This window comes from Zeugodacus cucurbitae, chromosome 4 (assembly GCF_028554725.1).
Source record: "Zeugodacus cucurbitae isolate PBARC_wt_2022May chromosome 4, idZeuCucr1.2, whole genome shotgun sequence".
Classification (NCBI taxonomy): domain Eukaryota; kingdom Metazoa; phylum Arthropoda; class Insecta; order Diptera; family Tephritidae; genus Zeugodacus; species Zeugodacus cucurbitae.
Window position 1 is genome coordinate 74,928,551 of NC_071669.1, and position 27,123 is coordinate 74,955,673.

At 33.0% G+C, this 27,123-nt stretch overlaps 7 protein-coding genes and 1 long non-coding RNA gene across 13 annotated transcripts; 3 read left to right on the plus strand and 5 right to left on the minus strand.

Annotated features, from left to right (window-relative positions):
* The first annotated feature begins 1,992 nt into the window (after positions 1-1,992).
* On the plus strand, positions 1,993-6,927 carry LOC105212988 (uncharacterized). Its single transcript, XM_011185445.3, has 6 exons — positions 1,993-2,443; positions 2,879-3,005; positions 4,505-4,672; positions 4,883-5,016; positions 5,822-6,022; positions 6,092-6,927. The coding sequence occupies exons 1-6, from the start codon at positions 2,378-2,380 to the stop codon at positions 6,680-6,682; spliced, it is 1,287 nt and encodes a 428-aa protein (XP_011183747.1). The 5' UTR covers positions 1,993-2,377; the 3' UTR covers positions 6,683-6,927.
* Positions 4,771-9,700, minus strand: LOC105212989 (ADP-ribosylation factor GTPase-activating protein 1). Of its 3 annotated transcripts, none has more exons than XM_011185447.3 (8): positions 9,510-9,699; positions 8,876-9,435; positions 8,694-8,808; positions 8,549-8,638; positions 8,307-8,366; positions 8,101-8,230; positions 5,182-8,035; positions 4,771-5,014 (listed from the first exon to the last, which is right to left on the minus strand). In XM_011185447.3, exons 1-7 carry the CDS (start codon positions 9,567-9,569, stop codon positions 7,710-7,712), a joined length of 1,341 nt encoding a protein of 446 aa, XP_011183749.1. In that variant the 5' UTR covers positions 9,570-9,699; the 3' UTR covers positions 4,771-5,014; positions 5,182-7,709. The 3 variants fall into 3 exon arrangements, with proteins under 3 accessions (XP_011183749.1, XP_054085490.1, XP_011183750.1); XM_054229515.1 differs by having other exon boundaries at positions 5,077-8,035; XM_011185448.3 differs by lacking the exon at positions 8,307-8,366 and having other exon boundaries at positions 9,510-9,700.
* A 191-nt stretch (positions 9,701-9,891) lies between these two features.
* Positions 9,892-10,687, plus strand: LOC105212991 (nucleoside-triphosphatase THEP1). Of its 2 annotated transcripts, XM_054229520.1 has the most exons (4): positions 9,896-9,914; positions 9,979-10,029; positions 10,089-10,248; positions 10,302-10,687. In XM_054229520.1, the coding sequence occupies exons 2-4, from the start codon at positions 9,981-9,983 to the stop codon at positions 10,663-10,665; spliced, it is 573 nt and encodes a 190-aa protein (XP_054085495.1). In that variant the 5' UTR covers positions 9,896-9,914; positions 9,979-9,980; the 3' UTR covers positions 10,666-10,687. The 2 variants fall into 2 exon arrangements, with proteins under 2 accessions (XP_011183752.1, XP_054085495.1); XM_011185450.3 differs by having other exon boundaries at positions 9,892-10,029.
* Positions 10,651-12,400, minus strand: LOC105212990 (DNA-directed RNA polymerase III subunit RPC5). Its single transcript, XM_011185449.3, has 4 exons — positions 12,239-12,400; positions 11,360-12,179; positions 11,093-11,307; positions 10,651-11,030 (listed from the first exon to the last, which is right to left on the minus strand). Exons 1-4 carry the CDS (start codon positions 12,278-12,280, stop codon positions 10,707-10,709), a joined length of 1,401 nt encoding a protein of 466 aa, XP_011183751.1. The 5' UTR covers positions 12,281-12,400; the 3' UTR covers positions 10,651-10,706.
* Positions 12,401-12,841: 441 nt separating this feature from the next.
* On the minus strand, positions 12,842-13,416 carry LOC128921551 (uncharacterized). Its single transcript, XR_008470988.1, has 2 exons — positions 13,277-13,416; positions 12,842-13,210 (listed from the first exon to the last, which is right to left on the minus strand). It is a non-coding gene; the product is annotated as an uncharacterized LOC128921551 (long non-coding RNA).
* Positions 13,417-14,054: 638 nt separating this feature from the next.
* Positions 14,055-19,314, minus strand: LOC105212992 (importin-7). Its single transcript, XM_011185452.3, has 14 exons — positions 19,022-19,314; positions 17,955-18,190; positions 17,799-17,899; positions 17,309-17,705; positions 17,063-17,239; positions 16,859-17,004; positions 16,682-16,791; positions 15,928-16,615; positions 15,612-15,835; positions 15,370-15,546; positions 15,180-15,313; positions 14,893-15,095; positions 14,566-14,832; positions 14,055-14,498 (listed from the first exon to the last, which is right to left on the minus strand). The coding sequence occupies exons 1-14, from the start codon at positions 19,109-19,111 to the stop codon at positions 14,302-14,304; spliced, it is 3,147 nt and encodes a 1,048-aa protein (XP_011183754.2). The 5' UTR covers positions 19,112-19,314; the 3' UTR covers positions 14,055-14,301.
* A 655-nt stretch (positions 19,315-19,969) lies between these two features.
* Cdyl_5 (Chromodomain Y-like protein) lies at positions 19,970-24,217 on the plus strand. Of its 2 annotated transcripts, XM_011185454.3 has the most exons (7): positions 19,970-20,079; positions 20,171-22,075; positions 22,142-22,891; positions 22,958-23,133; positions 23,201-23,411; positions 23,479-23,622; positions 23,683-24,217. In XM_011185454.3, exons 2-7 carry the CDS (start codon positions 20,360-20,362, stop codon positions 23,833-23,835), a joined length of 3,150 nt encoding a protein of 1,049 aa, XP_011183756.1. In that variant the 5' UTR covers positions 19,970-20,079; positions 20,171-20,359; the 3' UTR covers positions 23,836-24,217. The 2 variants fall into 2 exon arrangements, with proteins under 2 accessions (XP_011183756.1, XP_011183755.1); XM_011185453.3 differs by having other exon boundaries at positions 19,979-22,075.
* On the minus strand, positions 23,791-26,933 carry LOC105212994 (coiled-coil domain-containing protein 22 homolog). 2 transcript variants are annotated; one of them, XR_008470822.1, is made up of 2 exons: positions 24,181-26,933; positions 23,791-24,138 (listed from the first exon to the last, which is right to left on the minus strand). XR_008470822.1 is itself a non-coding variant. In XM_054228823.1 (2 exons), exon 2 carries the CDS (start codon positions 26,136-26,138, stop codon positions 24,462-24,464), a length of 1,677 nt encoding a protein of 558 aa, XP_054084798.1. In that variant the 5' UTR covers positions 26,139-26,661; positions 26,715-26,933; the 3' UTR covers positions 23,791-24,461. The 2 variants fall into 2 exon arrangements, 1 of the variants encoding a protein (XP_054084798.1); XM_054228823.1 differs by having other exon boundaries at positions 23,791-26,661; positions 26,715-26,933.
* Between the last annotated feature and the right edge of the window lie 190 nt (positions 26,934-27,123).

Below are 27,123 nucleotides of genomic sequence, written 5' to 3' on the forward strand. Positions count from 1 at the left end.
ATTAAGTAAGAAATAGATTTCGTCGAAACCAATATGGAACAGAACATTCTTGTCATAGTTTAGCTCGATATGTGTTTTTTTAGGTGAATGCCATGATAAGCTCGTTCATCTGTATATCCCAAACTAAGAATACCATTAAAGGGAAAGTAGAACACTGCTATGACAATAGTATTAACAGCAAGAGCGACTGTTAACGGTTTGTTTTCTGTCTCTTTACTTTCCATCATCAAATCATCAAATATTCAAGCATTATGAAGATATCGGAATAAAACATATCAAAAAATAGAGCCTCTAACGATGAGATATTGTATTAATTGATTTGCTCTATAATCTAACTAGAAAATTTGTTAGACTATTTTTTTAATTGAAATACAGTGGAACTTCCATAACTCGAACTTCTATAAGTCGAAGATCTCCATAACTCGAACTTTTGAATTGGCTATAGCTTTTATACAAATTTGCTCCCATAACTCAAATTTCTATAACACGAAGTTCTCTATAACTCGAATTCTTAAATTGGCAATAGAAGTCAAATTTCAAATATAAATTTCCTTCCATAAATCGAACTTTTCGAACAGGGCATAATCTTCTTCTTGACTGGCGTAGACGGTTATAGCCGAGTCCACAACAGCGCGCCATGCATCTCTCCTTTTGGACGTTCGGCGCCAATTGGTAATACCAAGTGAAGACAGGTCTTTCTCCACCTGGTCCTTCCATCGGAGTGGAGGCCTCCCTCTTCCTCGCCTTCCACCAGCGGGTACTGCATCGAACACTTTCAGAGCTGGAGCACTTTCGTCCATTCGAACAACATGACCTAGCCAGCGTAGCCGCTGTCTTTTTATTCGCTGAACTATGTCTATGTCGTCGAATAACACATACAGCTCATCATTCCATCTTCTGCGGTATTCGTCGTTGCCAATGTTTAAGGGACCACAAATCTTCCGCAAAACCTTTCGCTTGAAAACTCCTAGTGCCTTCACATCGGATGTTGACATCGTCCACGCTTCTGCACCATAAAGTAGGACGGGAATAATGAGGGACTTGTAGAGTTTAATTTTTGTTCGTCGAGAGAGGACTTTACTTTTCAATTGCCTACTCAGTCCATAGTAGCACCTGTTAGCAAGAGTGATTCTGCGTAGGATATCAAGGCTGACATTATTATCGGTGTTGATACTGGTGCCTAGGTATACGAAATTATCTCCAATTTCAAAGTTATGACTGTCAACAGTGACGTGGGAGCCAAGACGCAAATGCGCTGACTGTTTGTTTGATGACAGAAAATATTTCATCTTTGAGGAAAGAACCTCGTTTTGATGCGGATTGTGGCTAGACGTTCATCCACCGGAGTGAATGCCAGTACTCGACGACGGAATATCTCTCCCTCCACGAATCCCACACCGAATTTGTTTGGAGACGAACAAAAAATATGATATTACCCTTATAGATTTCATAAATCGTGTAACAAAGGCATAAGATACAGACATCAACAGCCAAACAATAGCAAAGTGCAACAAACAAAATTAAAGAATACATATTTTAATGTATTTAAATAAAACTTTTTGGAAAGTAAATACCTAAAACTTTGGGTAAGTCTATATTTTATAGCTTTTTGAAAAATGTATGTTTTAATGAAAATTTCTATAACTTAAAGTCTCTCCAAATCTAAGAAGTTCCACTGTAATTCTCAGGTCATAGAACTTCAACTTGTAAAGAGACTAGTTGTTTGCACAGGAAAAAGACAATCGAACGCCTAGTTGGACTTCTGGTTGGTACTAGTTGTAAAGTAGTTTGTAACTTGTTGATTTGACTGCGGGATATTCGTATACAATACATGTGCATATGTATATAGATGTTGGCCGGTGCATGCTTTTATCAAATTTAATAATGATGTAAACTAACTTGATAAGAGATTGATAAAGCCGAGTGAATAAAAAGCCAATTCGATTTGAATACCTAGTTTAGGAGTATACTATAATACTACGTAGAGTTTTGCATAAATTTTCACATTTTTCTATTCCCGAATAGTACACCTTTGCACAAAAATATGTAATGTTGGTATCTCGAATTAAAGAATTCCCCACCTCCCATAATTGGAAACGGCAAAAGTCATTACTTTGATAAGATATCGAATTGAACGCCAGATGATAAACGACTATACAATACTCCATCAAATCACACTTTCGTCAACGCCAGCAACTGCTAAGCAGTTAACACTATCGACATTATCGTCGAAGGTTTCTATTTTCGCAGTCAGTTCATCTAAAGTCACAAGTATTTAGTAAAACTTACTCAGTGAAAGCCTAAGGAAGGGTCGAAGGAAAAGCCCTTTTGATTACCATTTATCTTGAAAATACTCTCGGAAAGCAATATAAACATTATGGCTTCTAATGTCAATACTGGTTTTGCTAAATGCTTCATTTCCTTCATGGCAATTGTGATATTGGTAATTTCAATAAGTTTTTTAATGCCCAATTATTTCGGAAAAATTTATATGTTATACATACATATGAATGCGGATAGGTTCAATAACTGTGAATTTAACGAAACCTAAATAACGTGAAAATCAAAAAATAATACAAAAAACAATGTGTGCGAATTATGAGACTTTCATATGTCAATGATTACTATTATTTTATGCTTTTATAAACTAAACTAAAAACAATCTAAACAAAATGCTCTTGAACATACATACATACATACGCGTACATATATTTTCATTATTATGGGGAAATACATGGTACATACTAGCATAGTACAAGCGTGAATCACTATATATAGTACATACATATATATTTTCAATTTTTAATTGTTGTTAATACATTGCATAATCACGTGTACACACATACATACATACATTTAAATATGGATACCTTTTCAGCTCCAAGGTTGTGTCTATCTTGCTTTGTCAATATACGGAATAACACAGGAGAGCTGCCAGAACGAAGAAACAACAGATATAACAAAAAATCCTTTTGAATTTGTAATGCGCTTGATTTACTTTCAAAGTATGTGTTTTTTGTTTTGTAGATACATAAAATTAAAATTTGTAATTGTCGCATAGAAGAGTATTAAAGAAATCTACGTATGTAGGTATTAAGATTAATCGTAACATCATTTAAGTACTTTACTTAGCTAATCTACAGCTCGAATTAACATTTATAAACTACTTCACAAGCCCTACTAGTTGTTCCACTGTCTCTTTCCTATCGAAGCAATTAATATTTTTCACGAGTTGAAATTCTACGACCACATTTAATATATAGGGAAAGCAAATTCTAGTTGTATTATGGAGCAGATCCACTGATGATAGGGCTCGATAGAAAATCATTGTATAATTGATATAATCTTTTCCGGTAAACGGGTTGACTTGACTTTCAGGCTAGTTGGACGTTTCGTGCTACCCACACTTACTTATACATAATGAAAAAAGGACATCTTATTCATATATTATATATGTGTATATGTATACAATATTTATCTCTCTATATTGACTTCTCTATTTGAGTCGCTGACCGGAGATTGTGGTCATTATAATTTAGACACATGTTTGATTTTATTATCGGAGAAAAATCAAAAATATTGAATTTTATTAATTCGTTTTAAAGTATCAAGACATCAGCAACGAAAATCCATCTATGTAATTTAGTAGAGTTTTTGTAATCAATAAGAGGACACTTTATATAAATGTATTAGTGTATTTGACTTTAAATAAGTTCAAACGCCTCGAAGTTGAAAAATAGTCATCGGTATGTTTGTTATAAAAATCCGAGGTGTGTTAAAAAACGGTAATTTTCGTTTTTTTTAATATTTATACATTCTTCTACTAAATATATGTACAGTGGAACTTTTATAACTCGAAGATCTCCATAACTCGAACTTTTGTATTGGCAATAGCGTTTAGAAACCAAATTTCATACAAATTTCTTTCCACAACTCAATCTTCCTTAACTCGAAGCTCCAAGTCAAAATTAATACAAATCTCTTTTCATAAATCGAACTTTTCGACCGGGATATAGTACAGAAATTAAAATTTTAAAAGAGTCCCCCTATATCGTATGGAGGAGAATAAAAAATATGATATTACTCGAATGGATTTCATAAATCATTTAACAAAAGCATGTGCATTGCATAGTACAACAAACACAATTACAGAATATGCACATGTTTTAACGTATTTAAATAAAACTCTCTAACTCGAGGTTTTTTTGTGGATTATGGTGATTCGAGTTAGAGAAGTTCCACTGTATATATATGTATATAATAATCTCCATTTCGCGAAATTTTAAATTTTATAATTCACGATTTGAGCACACCACGTAGTCACGACGATAACTTGTACCTTATTATAATGACATTACATTCATGTATATTAAGCCGTACTATAACAACTATTTTATTTAGCTCTTAAGCATATACCACTGACTATAAGAATGAAATTTCAAAATTTTTCCTATAAATTTATGAATAATGCCCCTTAAAAATGAAGATTACTTAATATTTTAAGGAGAAAACTGTGGAAATCCAAAAGTATCAGCGACAGGTCTCTCAAACGAAGTTGTAATTGAAATGATTTGGTCGAAATCATTTGCCATTACAAATCGGACATATATATTTTTGATCACATATGCGGTAGTAAGCGCATTATGGATAGTGACATCTCTGCTTGTTTTAGGTAAGTTGTGTTAGGTAGATGAAAACAGTGCCTTAAAAAATAAACAATAAATATACATACAACAAAGAAATTTCTTGAATATTAATTTAAAGAATTGATCAACTTTAAAATTTTTTTTATTATCTTAATTAAGTTGTATGAGTACAATTAAAATGTTAAAAGTTTAAAAGTTTGCATATACAGGAATGCTAATATGTTTTTACACGATAGCTTCAATTTGTGGGCGTGTTACAAACTTTGTTGCAGCCATTTCATTTTGGCCATGGTTTTTGTTTGTAATCGGAGGAAGTGTTCTCGATGGCGTAGCAACTGGATATTTTATATGTGACATTATACACACAACTGTAAGTAAAATATACACATGAAAAAACATTATTTTATTTTCTATTATATTTACTACACACTGAAAATTATTCATATAGAGTAAGTAATTAATTTTTTTAACGGTCCTAAAACATTCCGATAATGCAATTCCTTCATTCAATCCTTCGATTCGTAATTGCAATTACCTACGTGTTCCTTGGAGATGACCATGTTGTTAACTAACTCAGTCAAATTCATTGAACGGAATGCATCATTTGTGCTGATACGGTTACGACGATAAACAGAAAACCATTCCTTGATCGTTGAAAATGCTTTGGCACCATTAAAACGAGAACGATTTTATGAAATGTCGGGGACCCTTGACAGTATCACATATAATCTTGTTTACGGCGCAATCTTTTACTCAGAGCAAATATTTTTCAGCCTTTTCTCGATATTACAGTAATCCCCGCTTAAGTGCCACTGCTAAAGATGTAAAGCTTTTGAGGCACTAAAGCGGAGAAGGTACTTAAATTAATTCCACTTAAGTGCCTCGAGGTACTTATCAAGTTTTTTCACAGCAAATACTTCGATTTAATATTTTTTCTTCTAGAATGAAAATCACATTGATTTCTTATTAATAACAAAAAAATACAAAAAAATATTACATAAATATGTGTATGTTATCCTGTTGACAATGTTCAGCGCATTCATTTTCATGCATTTAAATATTAAAAAGGCACTTAAAAGATAAAAACCACTCCACTAATTCATTATTTCCGCATATTTAAGTTCAACATCAAATCAATTATTATTTAATAATTAATGGTAAATTTCAAATTTCAGACAGTCAACGATGCATTTACATATATCGGAGCTGATACCACAAATGCTGCTTTAATGAGTATCATGGAAAAGTTTGATGCTTATTTCATTACACCTGCTGTCGTTATGGCCTGTTTGAGTTCACGTGTAGTGCTCATATGGCTGCTTAACATTTTTGGTACCGGATTTTGCTTGTCGTTATCTCATGTTCTGGCAAAAAATGTAAGGACTACGAACTTATAATCATTTGCATGTATAAAATGGATTTAAAATTGATTTATTTCGTTTCAGAATTCTAATTCAATAACAAACGAAAGTTCCACCAACATCTCTGGAGATCAAAGCTCTTCTATTGGAGTCATTGGAAACAATTCGGTAGACACTAACCCTCGCCGTTCAGAACTGAAACCCATTCAAACTGGTGCAAGGACACAAGAGCTAGTAACTGAACAAATTCGAACGCCAATTCAAAATGAAATAAATTCGAACGAAAACCCACCATCGATTGTCTCGACTACAATTCGCCAAGTCTCATCTGTGTCAATACAAAATGATAGTGAGCAATTGAAAACAGTTGACAATAATGGATCGTATCGCAACACCGATACACATCCTGATCGCCTTGACTACCCAGCTACGAGCTCTAGGCCGATTTCTCCTAGTTTACCTCTGGAACAAGTTCAACACCTCTCAACAGAAACCCCTCTAAATAGCCGCTATTCAAATGTAGATGTCTCAATGCAGCCAAACTCACGTGTGAACGCAGAATTACGAAGTCAATTGCCTTGGTCATACACAAGTATGCTAGGTAAACCTCAGGTGCCGCTTAAGCCTCAAAAGCAAGTTTATCCGGAGATTCCAAAGCCTGATTATACTACATAAAATATATTTATGAACACCTTTTAAAGTTAGGATACATACACATACGTATGTATGTATGCATGTATATATGTACATACCAACCAAGTTGACCATTAATATTTTGAGTTTTCGTTCTGAAATGTAACAGCAAAACAATTACAAATCGAACTTGTAGGATTATAAGAAATGCTGTTTAGTAACAATAGAAGTATATTCAAATAATATAAATAAATGAAAATAATTTATATTGCCGTAATTTAAAGAATTTAACATTCATTATTAAGAAAAATTGTGAATTGATTACGCTCAAGTGCTCAATTAGTGTCATTAAGATATCTTGTTTAATATTCCAAACATATACATTAATGGCAAAGTAATGATCACCAAATAGTATATTTCATATAATCTGACTGTCTTGGAAACGGCTTTCGTTCCAATTATCAAATTGAGAGATCTGTATGCTCTTAGTGAATAGCACTGACTGCAGTCTATAGTGGAGTTGATGAATGTTGACGTTGCAGTTCTGGATTCAAAATAATTTTCAATATCAATGTCAGTAAAGGAGATAGCAGTGGCGGGAGGTATAGCTTAAAAAGTTATTTTTGGTAAATTCAAATATGTTAGGTATTTTTAGTGGGGTTCTTCATTCTTCCAGAATACACCCTCATAAAGGGTGTATACTTGTTTAGCTGGGTTTTCAAATTCATATCTAAGACAAGAATATTTCGAAATCACTATTAAATTTTAGAATATATTTTGTTATACGATGGATATTTATTTGTTAAAACATATTACACTTTTTAAATTTCTAATCAATGTAACACTTGAAAGATATATCGATGACTTTGCGCGGAATTAACGTTTTTAAGATTTTTATGAGAATGCCTTCATGAAAATACATATATACTTTTTTATTACAGCTAGTGCAATAAAACATAATACAAAACTTTGAAAAGCACTTTCCTCTACAATTTAGTTTTCGTCATATATCACTTCGCGCAAAATCACCAAAAAGTTGTTAAACATTTCAAAAATCGATATACCTCTTTTAATTCAATAGCAAATCCCAAGCAGCGTCTTCCTCTGTGGCCTTCCCATTATTGGTATTTTTGGTGGCTACATTTTTAACATCAAGACTATTGAAACCATCACATAATTTTTGAGAAGTTGGTTGAATATTTGTATTTTTCTTGACCGATGTCGGGCCAGGACCAGCTCCAATTGTTTTCGTTTGTTGATAAGCGCTTTGATATCCTCCAGAATCGAATCCTGACCAATTATTATCATTCGTTTCACCGAGTTGTTGATGATACGAATTAGATTGAGTAATTGTTGGTTTAGAGGAACTATCTCCCCACTCCCAGTCACCGTCACCTGTAATTCGTAGCAAATGATATTGAAGAAATTGTTCAAATAATTAATGTTTCTGAAAAAATTACCACCAATGGAATGTGATCGTTGATAGGAATTATCGTTGCAACTGTTATTGTTCCCATTTGGATTAAATTGATTTGATGCTACGTTACTTCCACCAATATTGTTCCAACCTCTTTTCCCAATATCTGTTACCTAAAAGAATTTCAATTGATTTTAATATTAGATCTTTTAGTAGTCAAAGTAAAAAGCATTCTTAAAAAGTACAAACCTTGTATGCCACATCAGAAACATGGCCTTGGACAGTTTCTAATAAACCGCCTTCTTTAATCTAAGAAATTATAATAAAAATAAATAAATAAACTAAAAAATCAACAAAAATATGAATAGGCTTACTTGTTCAAATCAATATAAAAATCATAATAATAAAACTATATCCTGAAGAAGCTTACATATTGAAGCGATAGCAAAGGTACGAAAAACATCCAACCAAAAGCAATTACCAAAACATACCTTTGAAGAAGCCAAGCTTACAGTCGTGACAGCTTTTTCCTTGGCCGTACTTGCAATTTTCGACGCTCCTGCGGAAAATAAACTCCACCCCTGTTTTAAAGAATTTATAAAAAAATGTAATATTTTTATATACATTTATCATTACCGAAGCTAAGGAAGATAGCGTGGAGTCAATAATTTCCTGAGATTGAGTTTTTGTTGGCGGATCTCGAGAATATCCAAAGCCAGAATATTTTCCACCTTGGCTGGGAGGCAAATGGCTGAATATTTTTAAGAATTAATTAATTTCAAAATTAAAAATAGACAAGCAAGAAAACCAACACCTACTCTGGACGTGATGCATTTTCCATTTTTCGACGCTCAAAGAACTCCTCCTTCTGCTCTTTGAACTCAGGCGTATTGAACTGCTGATAATTATTTGAAACATTACTACATCCAATGTTTGACTCTGCCTGATAACCACCTTCAGAACCACTACTTTTGGAATGAGAAGTATAGTTGATATTTTTGTCACCAAAATAATTGTTGCTGAATGTATTGTTAGCGGAAATTCGTTCTTGTGCTTCTTGTAAATCCCAAGACTTTCCTTGGGCTAAAGCGGATATTTTATCTCGGTATAAAGCAGCAACCTTAGAATTATAGCGTTGTGTAATGGCTGCTCGATCATCCCAATCGGGATGATCCTCGAAAAATTCTCTAGCTTTACTGTTTCCACCGACTTTCATTTTTTCCAATTCAATATCTTTCCACTTATCCATAGTTACGGAACGTACAAATGATATGTGCACGCCCAGACCACGATGCTTTCCTGAACATTCCAAGCATATCCATATGCCGTACGTAACCGAAACCCACTGTGGATTGTGTGTACCACACTCAAAGCATTTCTATATATTAGAGTAGAACAATAATATGATAGTATGAAGCTACACATATTAATTTTATTATTTTTTTAACAAACCGAGTTTTCATCCTTGGGTTTTAATTCTTGAAGAACACGACGTGTACGTGGACTAGCCATTTTAAAAGAAACACAATTATTTCTTATAGTTGCGAAAGTTAATGAATTTTAACTCAACATATTTCAGCACGGATTTTTTGTATTGTCAAGAGTACGAGGTTGTCACACGCAAACACAATTTGTTGACGTGTGACATACAGTGTGCTTCCTTTATTTATTTTACCCCTTTTAAAAACATTTGCAATGAAATTTTAAAATATCTTAATTTCATTAATATTAATAAATAAACTTAAATCACAAATGTAGAACCTTGGTTTTTAATTTCAAATATCTGGTAAATAGCTGTTATTAAATCACTTAGAGGCAAGCATAATTGACTACAGTTTTTCAGCCAATAATCCAAAGGTAAATTGAGATTGTGAACATTACATTAGTTTTAAAATGACATTTGATGAAATTTTTATGGAAGCAATGGATCTAGAGCACAAACATAATATAATTCTATTAACGGGCCTGCCGGGTATTTATTAAAAATATTAAACAGTTGATATGCTCAGAGAATTTTAAAATTATTTTAAGGTGTGGGAAAAACAACATTATTGCGAAAAATATGTGATGAAGTTCGGGTTATTAACAGTTGCCAGGGGTTTTTAACTGAGGAAGTAAGGGATAAACAATCACGTAAACGCATTGGTTTTGATGCTGTGTCCATGTCTGGCCAGCGTTGCGTATTGGCAAGGTTTGAATGTTTAACATATAAAATTTGGTTACATTAATTACAGCCAGTTTTAGAGATCGTGCTGAGAAGAATAAACAGATGCCAATGATGGGAAAATATTATATTTATATTGATGATTTTGAAAATCTTGTACTTCCCCTGATTGCTTGTGCAAATTCCAAATTTGAACTTCTGGTTATTGATGAAATTGGAAAAATGGAACTGAAGAGCAAAAAATTCGAGAGTGCTTTATATGAATTAATCCATAAGGTACCAATTCTGGCTACTATACCATGCACAGTTATTAAAGACAGTAAACTAATTGAATATATAAAAAAAACACCTAAATCGATTATATACGAAATAAATAAAAATAATCGCGATGTAATACAGAAAGATGTTGTGACATGTATCAATAATATGTTAAAAAATAATTAGATAATATTTTATTTATTTTTCATATGCACATAAACATTTTTTTATGATGATTCTGTTTGAGAGATTTGAGCAGGTTGCGATTTGTTTTCTCGAATCGACCGTTTTCGTGATCGCTTGGGTGATTTCTCAAAGTCCATTTCATTATAAGTTTGCTCAGTAGCTCGCCAAACCATTTCTTGTCTTTGTATTAGTTCTGGGTATCTTTGTTCAAACTCTTTGTTGGGAGACAGTAGCAATTCCCACTTTTTTTCAGAATTAAGACGAGCAACAGAATGAAGTACCTCAGCGGCCTCATCAGGTGGGAGTTGTGTCGCCGTTATTACTTGACGACGATATAGGTACTTGACGCGAGAAAATCGGAAAAGCTATTTAAAAATAAAAAAATAAATAAATAACGCGGAATGGAAAATATTTCTTTAATATTTACCACGTAATCCCGGGCACGTATCATTAGTTCTGAAGAAACACCATTTGAGTTGGATAATGTATCCGTAGGATAAATAATATCGGACTGAGGTACCCAATTGCCATGGATCAGTACCCCAACTTGGGGTAAAGCTCGAAGAACTTTTTCACTCGATATACTGCAATCATTACATTCCTGAATTATTGAATATATATCCTCAAAACTCATCATTCGCACTGAAACAAAATGTAATTGAAACCATCAAAATTGTCATAACAGAGCACTCACCATCTTTCAGAATTACTTTAAGTTGATCAACAAGAGACATCGACTTTAACCGAGATTTGCTTATAACCTTAGGTGGAAGTACGGCATCTATGCCCTGATCCTTACCATCCTCAGGTAGAAGTTTCTTTACATACTTGTGAAAGTCTAATTCTAGTGCCAAGTTAATTTGCTGATTTGTGGCAAATAACTTTTGCCTTTCAAGTTCTGCCGTGGGTGATTTTCGGGGGTGCCAATATGTCTCGCACCACGATTCTTCACTGCTTCGTTTTATAAAACTGGCATATCCTTGTTTTTCTTTAGTTTTTGACTTTTTATTTCCAACACCAGATTTTGCGAATTTTACAGTCACTTGTTGTAACTCTTCCTCGTCATCTTCATCATTAAGGGCCTTTTGTTCTGCCTTCAATCGTTTGTCTTCTTTATCAAAATGTGATAATGAAGGGCGTAATTGCAGTATATTAGCCAAAGGTGTCAAATGCAACTCCTTATCCGAGAGGATACCAACTACATACTTGTCCACATCCTCTAACGAACGTGTACTTGTGAAAGCTTGTTTATCCATGATGCCACGCTTGTAAGTCGGTCGTTCACCCTTTGTTTGACATTTTCCGTCCGAAGCCAAAGCAAATGTCTCTCCTTTAAATCGGTCATAAAAATTTGATTCTGTGTTTAATGCGAAATCAACCTTTACTTCCTGGTTCAATGGTTTTACACAGCAGTTAACTACAGCAGAATTATCAAAGTTGCTTATTTGTGTTTTGGTGGGATACTGGAAAAGATATAGATTTTCCTGAAGATTTTTGGACAGAAAAACCGGAATCTGTAATATTAATATTCAATTAAATACTTTTTAGCAAATAAAGGCAGAATTTATCCAACCTCTTCTATAATAACATCATCACCTAAGCACTTGTTAGACATTTTGTTATTTTATTACTTATAAAAAGCTATTTTTATGATTTTACTTTTTGCTTCCACATTCAAAACATCATATGTATTTCAAAACATACAATGTGAATAGCAATATAGTGCTGCACGAAATTATCAATAGCATATATAATTATCGATATAAAATTTTACTCATATATCGATATCTTGAATGTGAAAAGGTTAAACTTGTTGAATTAAAACAAATACCGTGAACAGGAGCTCTTTCCACTTGTTACGATCTGTCGTGAAAAATTAAAGGAAGTTTTTTATAATTTTGCTAATTCGTTTGAAATTGAACACTAAGGCAATCATTGAAATGGTAGCCAACATTCCTTTGTGCTTATCTATCCCTCTCATAATATGTATATTTAAGTTGCATCGGCAAAAGTTGCCTTATCTGAACCGACTGGATTGTATTGAATTTCACTGGACAAATAAATATTGTTGCCTTTACATTAAAAATTGAATTAATCATTAAGAGTTTGCAAAAGCTTTAATTTCTTCTTGTAATTGTTATAAAATATATTTATTTAAACAAGAATCCGCGTAACCTTTGATGTTTTTTATAATTTAAATTTATTTATATAGTTACTTCCTTAAATAATATACAAGTATGTGTATCAATATCATTTATAATTTTCAAATGAGCCTTTTGCAAAAGTTATGGTTTTCTTTTTACTCATAACCGGTTTCCTTTTGATTAGCATTTTAATTTTCCCTTCCAAGGAATAAATTTTCTGCGCCCATTTCCAACATGTTTTAGTCCGCGAAAACGTATAAATTTGATTGTAAAACAAATTAAATACCACAAAAGTAGGATATAGAACATTTGGTCGAAAAACAGAATAAGAGCTAGAATTACTTCTAATGAGTTCATTGTCCCTTTATAATCGTCCAACCACTTATCGGTGTTTTTGTTATCTTTAGAAACTGCACATCATATACATTTTTATATATAAATTATCCTTGATTAAGTTATATCTTTACCTTTAATACTGCCCAGCTCTATGGTGGAGTTTACATCGATTTTAAGGCAATGGAATACCTCGTCCCATTTCCTTTCAGCCGAAAGCTTGTCTAAATCCATACATCGATTAAACATTTTATGTAGACGCTCCTTTCAGAGTAAAACAAATCTTGTTTTGACGGAATTTTCTATGACTGATAATAAAAAATAATATTTATGTACTTCAAGGCATGGTAAATGTGTACATATGTTAATGTTCTTTGACTCGTACACGTTTTTAAAGATTAAAGTAACTCAAATTGTCCCAAATGAATCTAGTGAACCATTCTATGAGCGATGAATGATGATTATAAGAATTTATTCTTCATACCAATAATGTAAATGTTGTTGTGTTGTGTATTTAAACTCAACTGTTCTTTACTATTAAAATAAATGAATTGTATTTATTTCAAAATAAAAAAGTTCTAAAGAGTAAACTTGATGGTCAATTAGATTTATGCGTATGAATTCATGTATTCATATACTCTTAAATCATTTTCATTTGCAGTATCAAATGGTCTTTGTAAATGAGATAATACAGTAAATACTTATTTATTTTAACTAATTTGGTATTGTTTATAGGCTCAAAAGTGCTTTAAAACACTCATCATTTTTCACCACGTCACTACCAGCTTTTATTTATATCTGTACGTATGTATCAGTAATATACATAAGAGACCATAGGAAACTGTCGTAAATAACTGCATAATAAAATCCATTGCTGTGTTTCGTAATTTCATTAGTAAAAAACTATAAGAATCTTAATGATCGAGTCTCTTTTATAGAAAATATTCAAATAATACAAATTGATATAAAATTTGCATGGTCTTGAGAAATCACTTTATAATTACATTATTTTGCACCGATCTCGTTATATCATTAATATTATATATTCTTTTAATGCATTTCATCTTAAAATTTTTATAATCATGCCTGTTCTGTTCGAAATATAATTTTATGTTCCTGAAATAAATATCGCACACTGTTATAATTATGCAGACCAGTATTATGAGCCGAATTTGAATGAACTGGGTACGGTTTGTTGTGGAAATACAAAACCTCCCCGTTTCTCAATAATTTTTGATTCTTTAGCTGCTTTTCTTTGATCGGCGGTGACCACAATCTCCTGGAGAGCTTTCGTTTGTTCAGTTGTAAGGCCCGATGTTAAAAGTGCATACCATGCCGGATCTTGAGTGGACAACGCTAAAGAATATATTACATTTTAATATCAAAATGTTACACAAGCCATATATTCGATTATGTATTTTACCAGAAAAGACCTCTTTGAACGTAACATATTCATCAATAGCCGAATCCTCTTCTTCATCATCGATCGGTGTGGTAAAGCCTTCAAGGGCAGTTTCATTAAGATCATCAACAGACTCCTCATCCTCATCATCCGAATCTTCATCATCTTTTATCTCAGCCTTCATTTCGAAACCGGCTTCCGCAGCCTTTGTTTTAGATATTTCAGCAATTTGTTCGAGGAAGTTGGATGCAAATTCGTCAACTTCATCTTCGTCACTAGACAGTGCTTCTATTGATAAATTACGGTCGGTCATATGATTCATATTGATTTTATAATACCAAAACTAACCTTCACAATCATCTTCATCGTCTTCCTCCTCCTCATCTTCTTCCTCTTGTGCGCGTGATTCATATGCTCGTTTAAGTCCATCGAAAAGGAGAATAAGGTTCGGTATAATTTTACCAGCTACCTCGCTGAGAACTTGTGGTTTTGCGTCGCCCAATGAAATCAGGGTACATAACCCGAGTACACACAATTTACGATCATGAATACTAGTGCGTAAATTTAAATGTATAAATTAATAAATTTAAATGTAATAAGTATGTTAATAAAAATGTATTGGCTGTGTTACATACCCCAAAAAACAGTCAGTATCATGAAGCCATTGCTTTATGAAATGTGAGGAAATCGATTCATTACTTGGCTGCGACATTTTTTCCAAGATAGTCAATAAAAGTTGTGGATTATAATAAAGTGCAGCAATAACCACCTATAAAAACAAATTTAATATACGTCATTCAACAGTACTGTTCAACTAATCCCTACCTGCAGACACATTGTACGAAGTTCAGATGATTGCACTTCGCGAGTGAGTCTTGATAAAGCCAATTCTACAAACATCGGAATTACAGAGTCAATTTGGCCCTTACATTGCAAAATTATAACTTCAAGCAGCTTAGCGCCATGACATTCTGGGTCTTCGCCAGGATTAGTAGTTAACATCTGGAAAATTGACAATGGAAATTTTAAATAAATGCACATATGCCATTTATATGTTTTTAACTTACAGTTTTGCACATATCAAACATAGCCAGGAGCCTATTAGGGTTGGAAAGGAAAGCTGGCGTATCCACTGTAACATAATTATGCAATGCCGGCATTATATCAATAAAATAGTCAACACCGTCCTTCTTAAAAACTTGATAAATTAACTCCATCATCTGCCACATTTCCGGAGATATTGATTTTGCCGTTAAATCAAAAACTAACGAGAATGTCTCCTCGTAAAAGTCTACAATGGCACATAATTTAGTTCGTTAATTTGTGGTAAATAAATATGCTGGTAAGAAATTAACATGAGTATAAGGAAATAATTGTATTTACCGGTTATATTATTCTGGAATATATGACCAACCACATTAATAACAATGGGATGCAGATTTAATAAAACATCGGGATGATCTTCCATAACTGTTAGTAAGGTTTCTATCGTATTTAATAAACCCATCGCAGTTATGGCTTTCTCGTCTGAATTTTCTTCCGATTCAAGAACTTGGCTAAATGTAGTGGCCAAATGCTGGCATATTTCCATGGCCACCGGTAGCAGCTGAGTAGTAAATGTACACATAATTTTTTGCATAACATTTGTTAGATCCTCGTTTTCGGTTTCACGGATAATAGTTAATAGCTCCTTTGTTATTTCTTTTATTTGGCTCTCCACGTATTGCGCTGCATCGTCATTTGTTGATAAGAACATTTGTAAGCCAATAGCCGCTTCTACTTTAACGGGAAGCTCTTTATCATTCAGTAATGCATGTATATTCAAGCGCATGATTTCCGCTAGAACCTGCGGGTTCTTTAATTGGATTTCGCAGAAGTAGTGGAGCACCCAACAAGCACGGGCACGCATATGACCTGCTGGGTTTTGAAATTCAGGAAAAACGTATGTTGTTAACATAGTTTCCACTTGGTCACGATAAATACGTTTCTTAAGCAACACGTCAGCTAGAGTTCCAATCATATGCAATGCACCGTCCTTTTGTTTATCATCCGCATTCGGTGAGGTTATGATCTATTCAAATGTGTATTAAGCTCATGTATATTTTGGTCGCCAAAAGGAAGCAAGTTTTTACAGTACCTGCATAATAATATTCATTGCCTTTGGTAGAATTCCTTTCCGTTTCTTGCATACGGTATGTAACAGAGATTGCGCGGCTGGCACCGGTGTTGCATAGTCCTCAAATATATCTTGTTTAAAGAATAATAAGGAATAATATAAGTGAATCATATATTTAGGTAAAGAAACTAAACTTACCGAACTTTAACCTCAAATATTCATGTGGGTCAGTGTCCCACAATTCTTGATCGGCATCAGTAAAAGACATAATAGGAAATAGTACGTCTTGTACTATAGCTACCATGTGAGGTTTTATTAATTTCCAAGAATATGCGTGGCTTACTCTGTGGAGTATTTGTATGATATGATATTTTTTGTGCTGTTTGTAAAATTTTTACTTACGCATTTTTTAAATAAGCTAAAATGTCGGTGAGTACGCGAGGAGAAACGTAAATGTGATTTCTATACTGGTCAAGAATCTTGAGTAGTACATCCAAAATTCCAGATGTAAATGTTGGAAGGTACCATTCTGCAAATTTTTGATATTTCTCACTTACTACATTTCGTGGACTACCGTAACTGAAAATGTTTAAAATATATTTTAAAGTCATTTAAATAAATACTTAAATAGATATCGGCAGAGCATACCGTTCAAACATTCGTACTATTATATGTAAGGCCCATTTTTTTACTTTCCACCAAGGAAATTCAGGTTTCTCCTCATCATCGATATGTGAACAATCTGGTATTGGTCTTTCGGCTATTTGCCGACATATTTCCATCCACTGCGAAAATGTTTCTTTAGTAATAAGATCCAATGGCAGTGTGTACTGAGTTAAGGCGTAATAGATTTTTAATATTTGTTTTTGAAGTAACATCGATTGCTCAGATTGATCATTCATCAAATTAACCATAAGCTGATAAATCATTGGAAGAAGAAGATTCATTGCTTCATTTAAGGGAACACGCTCTTCAGAACGCTTATATTCATATGTCTTCACCAATTGATACATAGTCACCAAAGCGCCATTCCATCCATTTACATCTGGAATAGAGAATTCATAAATTTGAATTGTGTAACTCAACTGAAACGTCTAAATAGTTAGTACTTTACATTTATAGATATACATGTACTAACCTGGATTTTGAAGATAAATGCTGATATTGTCGACCACTTGAGGCCAACGTCCGGGAAAGTCATTCCTAATAATGTGATTTACACATACAGCCAGTTGTACTCTAAAAGTATTAACATTTAGATAAGAGAAAATAACAAACGAAATGTTTAACTAACTTTATAATGTCTGGAGCGTGCACGATTGCATCCACAATTGACCCACGTATCATAGCACGATCCTGTTCATGAATAGAGAAGGGTATTGGCTCACCCGCTTTCGACTCGTGATCTGACCAGCTGTTCGTTAGTAGATTTTTAAGGTAAATAGCTCCGGCTTGTCGTACTGGTTGATCTACATTGTTTTGCATAACAATTTGCAATATTGTGGGTACAAATCCAATAATTTTGTGTATCTGGAAATGTATACAAGTAATTTAGTATGTTCAAATTTAATGAAAACAATATTCATTCACATATCTCATGCAATTCCAAACTTAGTTTAGTTATAGTTTATTACGTCCAGGTTCGGCTGGAAAACAGATTCTGGCATCATTCACAGAATGTTAATTGACGAATACCGCCGTAATCCTATCATTATCTAAAACTCCTTTTGTATATTTCATTACTATTTTCATCAAATCAAAACTTCGAATGTTATTAGCTGACCGTTATATATACACACATTTTTTTTAAATAATTTTTAATTCACAGATACTGCATCAATTCTTAGCATACTTTCGTTTACAAAAAAATTATTCGAGTGGTTTTCCTACTATACATTTCTAATATATAAAAGTACACTTGACATACTAATATGACTAAAGCTACTCTTAAATATTTTTGTGTGGCACCACTCAATATCGGATACGTCATGCTTCCTAATTAATTTTAACATAAGTTTTGTCTTGGCTAGGATATAAAAAAAAATCCGAAACAAGTTCAAATTTTTCGAAGTTTTTACGACGATCTTCTTTTCAATAATAATTCCAATTATCTCTAAATATCTAAATGTAAAGTATGATACATATATGGGAAATTTATACAGGAAATCAAAACACGTGCTACACAATACTCAAATTAAAAATAACAATAATGGGACTTTGAATATTCTGATTAATACATTGTCCTTATTCAAGTTTATAGTAAACAAATTGCTTCAAACATCTTGATTTAATTGGAAAGAAAATTGACTTCAATAGCACCTTGATGCTTTAAATAACCTCAAATGTTTTAATCACACTTACTTGGGCCAGTTGGTCTTCTGCCGCCTTTCGCTGCTCGGGATTCGGTTCGATAGTAGCCCGGAGCAATTCAGTAAGTTTTTGCGCATCCATTTCCGGCACACAATATAATTTAACGTACTCACGACTTTATGCGATATAAAATTATACAAAACAAAGAATATGATCGCGACAACGACAAAACGATGGAGGCGAACTTTTTAAGCGCACCACCCTTGTCGACGTCAAACCAATGCGATTTTAGAGCGCAAAAAGAACACAATGGCTCACACAATCGTTTTGGCAAACGCCAAGTACGATTATGACAGCAGTCAACTGTTTTAGCAATCAAAGTTGCCCATTTTAATTACATTTTCTTCTTTTATTCAATGCTTATTATCTTCATAATTATAGTACAAAATTTCATATAAAATTTTGATAGATATGATCGGAAGTATAAGTGTGCATATTTACACAACTCCAAAAGTTTTGTTCCAAAATATCTGTTCTTCTCAGAAGCTACTTCTTAAAATATTACTGGTCAAACGGAGCCAGCTTATCAACTATCAGTTAAATCATATTTTAATTATCACAAAGTCCTAAAAGATATATTAAAAAAAATTAAGTTTCCTTATAAGTATGTGTGTGGTCACGACTGTGTATAATTTAAATAACCGTAAATTTAGAAATATATTTAATAATATATTTAAAATTATAATACAAAATTCATTCATCATTAATAATAATATATTAAAAATTACAAATTACCAATCGTCGGGAACAATGGAATTTTATTTTAAGGTAGTGGTAATTAGTAAATTTAAATATTTTCATATTAACAAATTTGCCTTGGATATATAATAGTTGGCATTAAAATTGTACACTTTTATTAAGTGGTCATTTGAAAAAAATAACATATTTTGCCACCCTGTCCTTTAATAATATTTTTCAGGAATTAGTGTTTAATGTGGCAACAATGAATTGTCTAATTGACATTTGATAAAGATTGGGAATTTGTGATGTTAAGGAATTTAATTACGTGAAAATAATCAAAATACAATATTTTTTAATTTCCTATATATGTAATATATTGACCACAAATTGCCGATATCATTTCTACATGTTATAGGAATTCTATTTCAACTATTTGTTTGTAAATTTCAATTTCTGTAGGAATACATAGTGCCAGTGCATAAATTTTTGTTCTAAAAAAGAAACGGGAGAAAAATGGCGCTGGTTAAGATGTAAACAGGCCGTAAGATAACCACCACAATAATTTATATACACAAACAAAACTATTACATACAAGCGGATATTTGAACATTAAATAAAATCGAGCATTAATTAAAAATAAAGACTATAATGAGTGAATATGAAACGTTCGCTGCCGAGAAAGCTAAGAAGAAAAAATGTTTGGATTCGGATGACAGTGGTTCTGCAAAAATCATATCGAATGAACTGCTGCTTGTAGGAATGTATAGTGGAGTTGATAAAATAGACGAGTTGACCTCGTTAGAACGTGAGATTGCCGAAATGCACCACGTGGAACCTTCAAATTTAGAGTATCCTGGGAATGGAGTTGTCAATAAACACGAATTATCCAGTGACAAAACTTCTTCCTTAAAATCAAAAGATGCCAGTTCTAAAATTTTGGAGAGTGTTGATCCTGAAGAAAGTGTTGGCCTTCTGCAAAACAATTGCGATCATGATGGTAATATAGAGCTAGGAGATAATGAGGCAACCGCATTAGAACATGAAGATTTGATAGCTGTGCTAAAAGGTATAGATGGTCCCACGATTACAAATGCCAAAGGAGTAAAAGAAATTGAACATGAAGGGGAAAGTATGAGGTCTCCATACGTAACTGAAAGCGACCTAGACGAGGGCGTGACAATAGAAGGTGAGGGTCAGTTTCAAATTATGGAAGTGGTGTACGATGAGTCCGATGAAGTTGAGTCTGTACAAAAAGAGACAGGAAATGGTTTGAATAATGCACATACGCCCCAAAATCCGTTGACTAGTCCTAACGTTAGTACAATAACACACCTAACAAATGAAGAAATACGAGCTATGGCTATGGAACAAATAGCAGGATTGAATGCACGCGGTAGTGATCGTCAACGTAGGCGCAAGCAAGATATTAAGCCTTTAAAGGTTGAAGACAGCTCTGATTTAGTAACATCACTTGGTGCAGATTGGAGCGATGATGATACAGAAATAGATTCAAAGGTCACAAGCAATATAAAAAATAAGAAAATTGAATTGGATATAAATGTGAATAATAAGGACATGTTAGGCAAAACAAGCGAATTGGTATCAACAGAATCAACTATGAAAAAAATGAGTAAGGTAAATTTAGACAACACTAAAAGAGGATGTAACCTTAATATAGGGGAACACTTACAAACCGATACCTCTACTTCTAAACCTGTTGTTGGGTTTAAGCGTACAAGAATTATAAAGCCAAAAATTATTTGGGATCCCGATGCTCCTGAAACTCAAATTTCGTATGCGCAATTTGCACGCAATAGCTCTAAAACAAATATGGCAGGCGATAATGAACTTACAAACGTATCGTCTCAGAGAACATCTTCAGTACCAGCTCTGAAAGGAGTGCGCTTAGAAGTCGTAAGAAACCACCAAGCAGAGTTGAAAGAGAAAAAAATTCCAATTAAAGGATCTTTATCTCTTAATCGAAACGACACCGAAAGTAAAGAACAGTTACGAAGTACAGAATCTAAGACAGAATTAGATTCCATGGTAACTAAAGTAAAAGAAATTGTGTCTCCCTCATCTACGACTGTTCAATCAAGTAAACTTCAAAAAGTCGATGAAGAAAATATATTGAAAACTCAGTCACCAATAAAACGGCGTTCACAGACGCCTGTTATAAACGGAAGTGGGACAGGGTCTAAGAAAAAGCGGGTTAGCGAAATCGATCGTTTAGTAAGCGATGAAGGAGCTGCTAATATGCTACATTCCTTGGAAAGTGAAAGAATCAAACTTATTGCGGAGCAAGGAATCGACAAACCACATAAGCCTTTAATGCGGAGTCGAGCTGCTACAATTTCAGAGAGAGTATGTATTTCATTAGAATAATCTGACAAAAAAAGTCGTACTAATTTATTTATATACATTTTATAGATTTTAAAACGAGAGACAACCCCAACGTCGGGAAAAGGAACAGCACTTACAACAACAATTGGGGGAGTAAAGAACAAACGGAATTCTAAGCAACGACCCTCTTCTACATGGGATTATGTTTATAAACAGCAAGCTACTGAGGATGCCATGATCATAAGACGGCGTTCTAATAGCTCGTATTCGAGTAGTGCGTCAATACGGCGTCTTAGTTTGGATGCACCAGTGTCAAAAGCTTCAAGTGCAACCAAACCAAATTTGACCAAAAGTGTACAATCAAACACAACTGCGAGTGTAACATCTAACAATTCAGGAGCTAAATCAGCCCAAAGGAGTTTACTGAAAACATCAAACGAAAATAATATGGCTACTAAAGGATCTAATGTTGGAATTGGTGCAAAAACTAGTATTGCCAACTCATTTGAATTTGCTAAACCTGAATTGAAATCAAATCAAAAAGGAAATCGGAGGCCCAAAGTAAATCCCCATTTGGATGGCTCGCCAACAAATGACACTAAAAAAACGTTGCTGGCTTCTACGGGCCGCAAAGCCAACCGCAGTCCCGCTAATATCGAAGAAAAAGACAAAAACAAGGGTACTGGAGTAAATAACAAAATGTCAGCAAAACAATTAAAGGAGGATTCTTCATCTGGTTCAAACATATCAGACGTCGTTGTAAAAAAAGTGGCAAAAGTTGCACAAATTGTTTTCAATACGCAGAAGGCAAAAATAAATTATACTTTCACAGCTCAGGTATAGTAGACATAACGTATTAACATACAGTGAGATGACAGATAATCGGTGATGTGCTGTTTTCAGATGTTGAATAAATTGGTTGATATATTGGAAAAGCTAAGCAAGGATATTGAATGTAATGCCGTAGTGATTACAACAAATGCTCCGAATTTTTGTTACGGTGTTGATTTTACTGACTTAACACATGGTACTATAGACAAGCGTAAACAATTCGCCGTTCATTTAGCAACAGCCGTAAAGTGAGTAAAAATGAAATGAAATTAAATGAAATATATTATTATTATAACTAAACAATGGATATTAAAGGAACTATCTGAAAACTTTGGCAACGTTTCCGAAGCCGCTTATTGCTGGAGTAAACGGCAGCAATATTGGATTAGGAGTAATGCAATTACCATTGTTTGATATAGTTATAGGGAGTGATAAGGGTTCATATGAAACTCCTTACGTAAAAATAGGACAAGTGCCCGAAGGCTTCTGCATTTGGAATAATATCAATAAAATTCGCGATAATTATGTAAGTACCGTATTGAGATTACATTATTCATAATACTAATTATCATTAATATGATATGATCTCAAAGAAAACTAAACTTTTTTGGATGGGAGAGAAACTACATTCTACGGAATCAGCATTATCTGGATTAGTTCACAAACTTACCGCATCTGGCAAAGTAAATGACGATGCTTTACTAACCGCTAAGAAAATAGCAATGATGTCAACCGAAGTAAGAAATTGATTGCATGATTGATTAAATATTCACTTCAATACATACCTTCTTTTATAGTCATACCGTTTCATGAAGAAATCTATTATTAATAATTATTTGAGAACGATAAATAATGCTTTGGACGAAGAATTCGATACTATTATTGAGCAATGGACGTCGGAAGAGTGTAATGAAAGCTTCAAAAAGTATTTGGAAAGTGGTCACTTTTAAAAGTCTTTTCATTTTTTACAATGCACTATGTTTTATTTGATTTGGAAAAAAAATATTCGTTGGCCTTTAATATAAAATAAATGTATAATTAATAGGGGCGGTCTTAGCTTTTCAGTTGTACATACAAGTATGTACATACATAGGACATGAGTGAAATGTAGGTGTCAATGATTTTTAACGATATTATATCTAATCCCGTTTAATTATTATTGGAATATTCTTTAAGAGTAGGATATGCTATTGCAATAAACAATAAATGTACTTCTTTCTATAAGCATGAATTTGTATTTTCAAAAGCATGTACTTCTTTCTATAAGCATGAATTTGTATTTTCAAAAGCATAACCCCTTGTACAACAACAATAAAGAAATATATTTGTTTATTTAAATCTTTTAATGTGCATATAGTAATAATAAATAATCTACTTGCGATCCACAAAATATCAGATTTGTAATGAAAATTAAAACTATTGTAATTAAATACCAATATTAAGGAAGGTGTATTTCTAGCGATTGGAATATACCCATTATTTTAAGTCTATGAATACATTTTCGAAAATAATATAACATCCAATATAATTTATATTAAATTAGATTTTTTATACATATATAGTTTCACTTTATTATTCAAGCTTTCGAAATTTCATTCTCTATCTCGTGTATTTCTGTCCGCAGGTTGTGAATTAAACTACCAAAATTGTGTATGTCTTCTGTTATTTGTTGTAAACGGGCAGTAACATTTTTAGTTTTTTCTCGATCTATCTGAACTTCTATTTCCCGTGATATATTAGTTACATTTCCTGTCTTTGTAACGAGTTCAACAAGTTCATTGCAAGTGGAATGTAATGTGGCAAGAAGTTTGTAAGCGACTTTTGAGTGCACATCGTGTTTGGCAGTCTGGAAGAGCAGATCATCCGTGTAACAAAATTGTCGCTGCAGTTGGGCAGATAAAGAGTTTAGCTGTTTCTGCAAATCCCGAGTGTCATCTAGAACCTTGTATATATCGGTTTTTTGCTTACGTATATTGGAAATAAACTCCAATATTCTATTTATATATTCTTTACGAGAAGCTGCCCGATCATTTCCATTAACTCTCAGCTCTATAGCGAATTGGTTTTGTTGAGTCTTCTTTTCTTCCAACACCTTCTCTAATTGTTTGATTGTTTCTCGAAATTCTTTCACATTCTTAGTTTTTAGTAAATGTTTAGCAGTCCTTAGGTCTTCAATAGTATTCAACATTGGCTTACGAAATTCGTGCCACTGCTGATCTAGATTTTTTCGACGCTCTAAAGTGTTTCGAATAAGAGTTTCCAATTTAGTTGTGTTTTCTTTTGGATTATCTAAGACAAGACAAGCGCGTTCATGTATTTTGACTTCTGCCTGCATATTTTCCAATTCATTTTGTGTTACTTCTTGTTTGTGTTTTATTGAATTTATACTTTTTGTTAACGTTTTTCGTGTTGTTAAAATGTTAGTGTTTTGATTTTTATAACTATTGATCTCTTCTGTAAGAATGCTGATAGGCGATTTGTCTATTACATTTTTTAAGGCCAAACTTTCCGGTTGTGATAGACTGGACACAAGTTGATTTTGTTTTGGTGTAGCTTTTTGTTGATTATCATTGATAAATGAATTGCCTATATATAAATCGAGAGAATTTTGATGTAAAATCGTGCTTATTAGGTCGAATTTTTGGGTTGCTGTTTGTTGAAAAACTGTTATTGTTTTGTGCTGCGAACATTGCCCTTTTTGTAAAGTTAACGATTTTTCAGCAGCAAAAACCAGGTTGTGATGCGGTTTGAAATATGTTATCTGTCCAGTAGACCTAAAATTTCTTGAAGTCGCTAAATTTCTACAGAATTGCGGTGCCCATGGTTTGTGTAATTCTTCCAATATTGTTTCTTTAATATTTTTTCGCCATATGTCTATATCACATGGCAAACTTCCAACTTCGAGAGGAGATGCTTTTTCATCGCGGGGAATTTTTTCAATAAGAAACATTAATAGTTTCCGAACATCTACTTCATTGGGATATAAAAAAGTTTGATATCCAATATCACCACGATAGTTAATGTTAGATATGATTGATGACAATGTAGTAGCTATGGAGAATCTCTGTGCCATTGCAAGGCCTTCGGGAAGAGCGTCTGGTATATTTGTAGAAGATAGTTGAATTTTTTGTAAGCATTTTGATACTGTATAAACCAAAAGTGTTGGAGTAAAATCGGACATGGTAAAATTATAATTGATATCACAACCGATCTGATTTAGTGACTGAACAATAATTTTATCAACTTCTTCCATTGGAACAGTATTTGTATCTCTATATTTTATACTTCAAAATGGCTATTTTTATAAACTTTACAAATATTTGCCTTCAAAATTGCTATACTACTATATAACAGCTGTTTGTGTATTTTATTAGAAACTGCCGATTGATTTATGATATCGAGTTAGTTGAATTATCGTTTGTTAAGAGAATACTACTTTCGGATATGTATTCTGTGTATCATGTGTTTTCGATACGTTTTCATTGATAGTTCACAAATTTATTTATTTACTTAAATTTTGAGCAACGAGAAACTTACCATTCTCTTCATATAATTCATAGAATCTTTAATATTAGCTTATAATTTTTATTAATGATCGTGTTTTATTGAATCACGACAAGAAAATTTTAAGAATGAAGGAATTGGCTTTGAAAAGCCAGATAAATATCTTGCGCAACGATGATTCTTCAAGAGAATTGATAGAGACTCTTACTAGGCAGCACGTTGTTTTTTCTCCATTCTATTGAAAATATAAATGAAGCGAAATTCCATATTTTCTATAAAAACATGTTTTCAATGTCACTCCGAACATATTTTAACCAATATTTACATGTTATCACAATACATGTTTCACCTATCGGGGCGTCTAAACACGATATCTGTCATTGACTATCAACTGTCATTTTAAGCGACTAATATAAACCATATCAAATTTTGCGTTAAACCATATCAAATGCGAATGCGATAAAATGCGCTTGACACCGAATATTTATAGCACCTCCATAAATCCGCGTTTGAATGCGTTGACAGCTGTGTACAAGGTGATACACATACCAAATTTTTATTTGCGAGTTTGAAAACGAACTAAATAACATGGACAATGATTTTCAATTTGTAGTGATTTTTATTGGCTGTGTTCATAGAATACCTCGAATTAAGCAACGGAAGGAAAATTTAATCTTTAAAAATTACTTTAAATATTAGATAAATATATTATTAATAAATATTATATTTCACAA

Excerpts from the sequence above, each read along its gene's own strand:
- LOC105212992 (XM_011185452.3), bottom strand. The coding sequence starts at position 19,111 with ATGGATGCGCAAAAACTTACTGAATTGCTCCGGGCTACTATCGAACCG. Across the intron at positions 15,547-15,611 it reads TGTTTGATATGTGCAAAACT|ATGTTAACTACTAATCCTGG; the intron begins GTAAGTTAAAAA and ends TCAATTTTCCAG. Across the intron at positions 15,096-15,179 it reads GATACTGACTGTTTTTTGGG|TATTCATGATCGTAAATTGT; the intron begins GTATGTAACACA and ends TTTACGCACTAG.
- LOC105212994 (XM_054228823.1), bottom strand. The coding sequence starts at position 26,138 with ATGGAAGAAGTTGATAAAATTATTGTTCAGTCACTAAATCAGATCGGT.
- LOC105212988 (XM_011185445.3), top strand. The coding sequence starts at position 2,378 with ATGGCTTCTAATGTCAATACTGGTTTTGCTAAATGCTTCATTTCCTTC. Across the intron at positions 3,006-4,504 it reads GCGCTTGATTTACTTTCAAA|GAGAAAACTGTGGAAATCCA; the intron begins GTATGTGTTTTT and ends TAATATTTTAAG. Across the intron at positions 5,017-5,821 it reads GTGACATTATACACACAACT|ACAGTCAACGATGCATTTAC; the intron begins GTAAGTAAAATA and ends TTCAAATTTCAG.
- Cdyl_5 (XM_011185454.3), top strand. The coding sequence starts at position 20,360 with ATGAGTGAATATGAAACGTTCGCTGCCGAGAAAGCTAAGAAGAAAAAA. Across the intron at positions 22,076-22,141 it reads CTGCTACAATTTCAGAGAGA|ATTTTAAAACGAGAGACAAC; the intron begins GTATGTATTTCA and ends TACATTTTATAG. Across the intron at positions 23,134-23,200 it reads CATTTAGCAACAGCCGTAAA|GAACTATCTGAAAACTTTGG; the intron begins GTGAGTAAAAAT and ends TGGATATTAAAG.
- LOC105212991 (XM_011185450.3), top strand. The coding sequence starts at position 9,951 with ATGACATTTGATGAAATTTTTATGGAAGCAATGGATCTAGAGCACAAA. Across the intron at positions 10,030-10,088 it reads TCTATTAACGGGCCTGCCGG|GTGTGGGAAAAACAACATTA; the intron begins GTATTTATTAAA and ends AATTATTTTAAG. Across the intron at positions 10,249-10,301 it reads CAGCGTTGCGTATTGGCAAG|AGATCGTGCTGAGAAGAATA; the intron begins GTTTGAATGTTT and ends AGCCAGTTTTAG.
- LOC105212989 (XM_011185447.3), bottom strand. The coding sequence starts at position 9,569 with ATGGCTAGTCCACGTACACGTCGTGTTCTTCAAGAATTAAAACCCAAG. Across the intron at positions 8,231-8,306 it reads TTTCTGATGTGGCATACAAG|GTAACAGATATTGGGAAAAG; the intron begins GTTTGTACTTTT and ends AAATTCTTTTAG. Across the intron at positions 8,036-8,100 it reads ACGATCACATTCCATTGGTG|GTGACGGTGACTGGGAGTGG; the intron begins GTAATTTTTTCA and ends TACGAATTACAG.
- LOC105212990 (XM_011185449.3), bottom strand. The coding sequence starts at position 12,280 with ATGTCTAACAAGTGCTTAGGTGATGATGTTATTATAGAAGAG. Across the intron at positions 12,180-12,238 it reads ATGATGTTATTATAGAAGAG|ATTCCGGTTTTTCTGTCCAA; the intron begins GTTGGATAAATT and ends TTAATATTACAG. Across the intron at positions 11,308-11,359 it reads TAAAGTAATTCTGAAAGATG|TGCGAATGATGAGTTTTGAG; the intron begins GTGAGTGCTCTG and ends ATTTTGTTTCAG.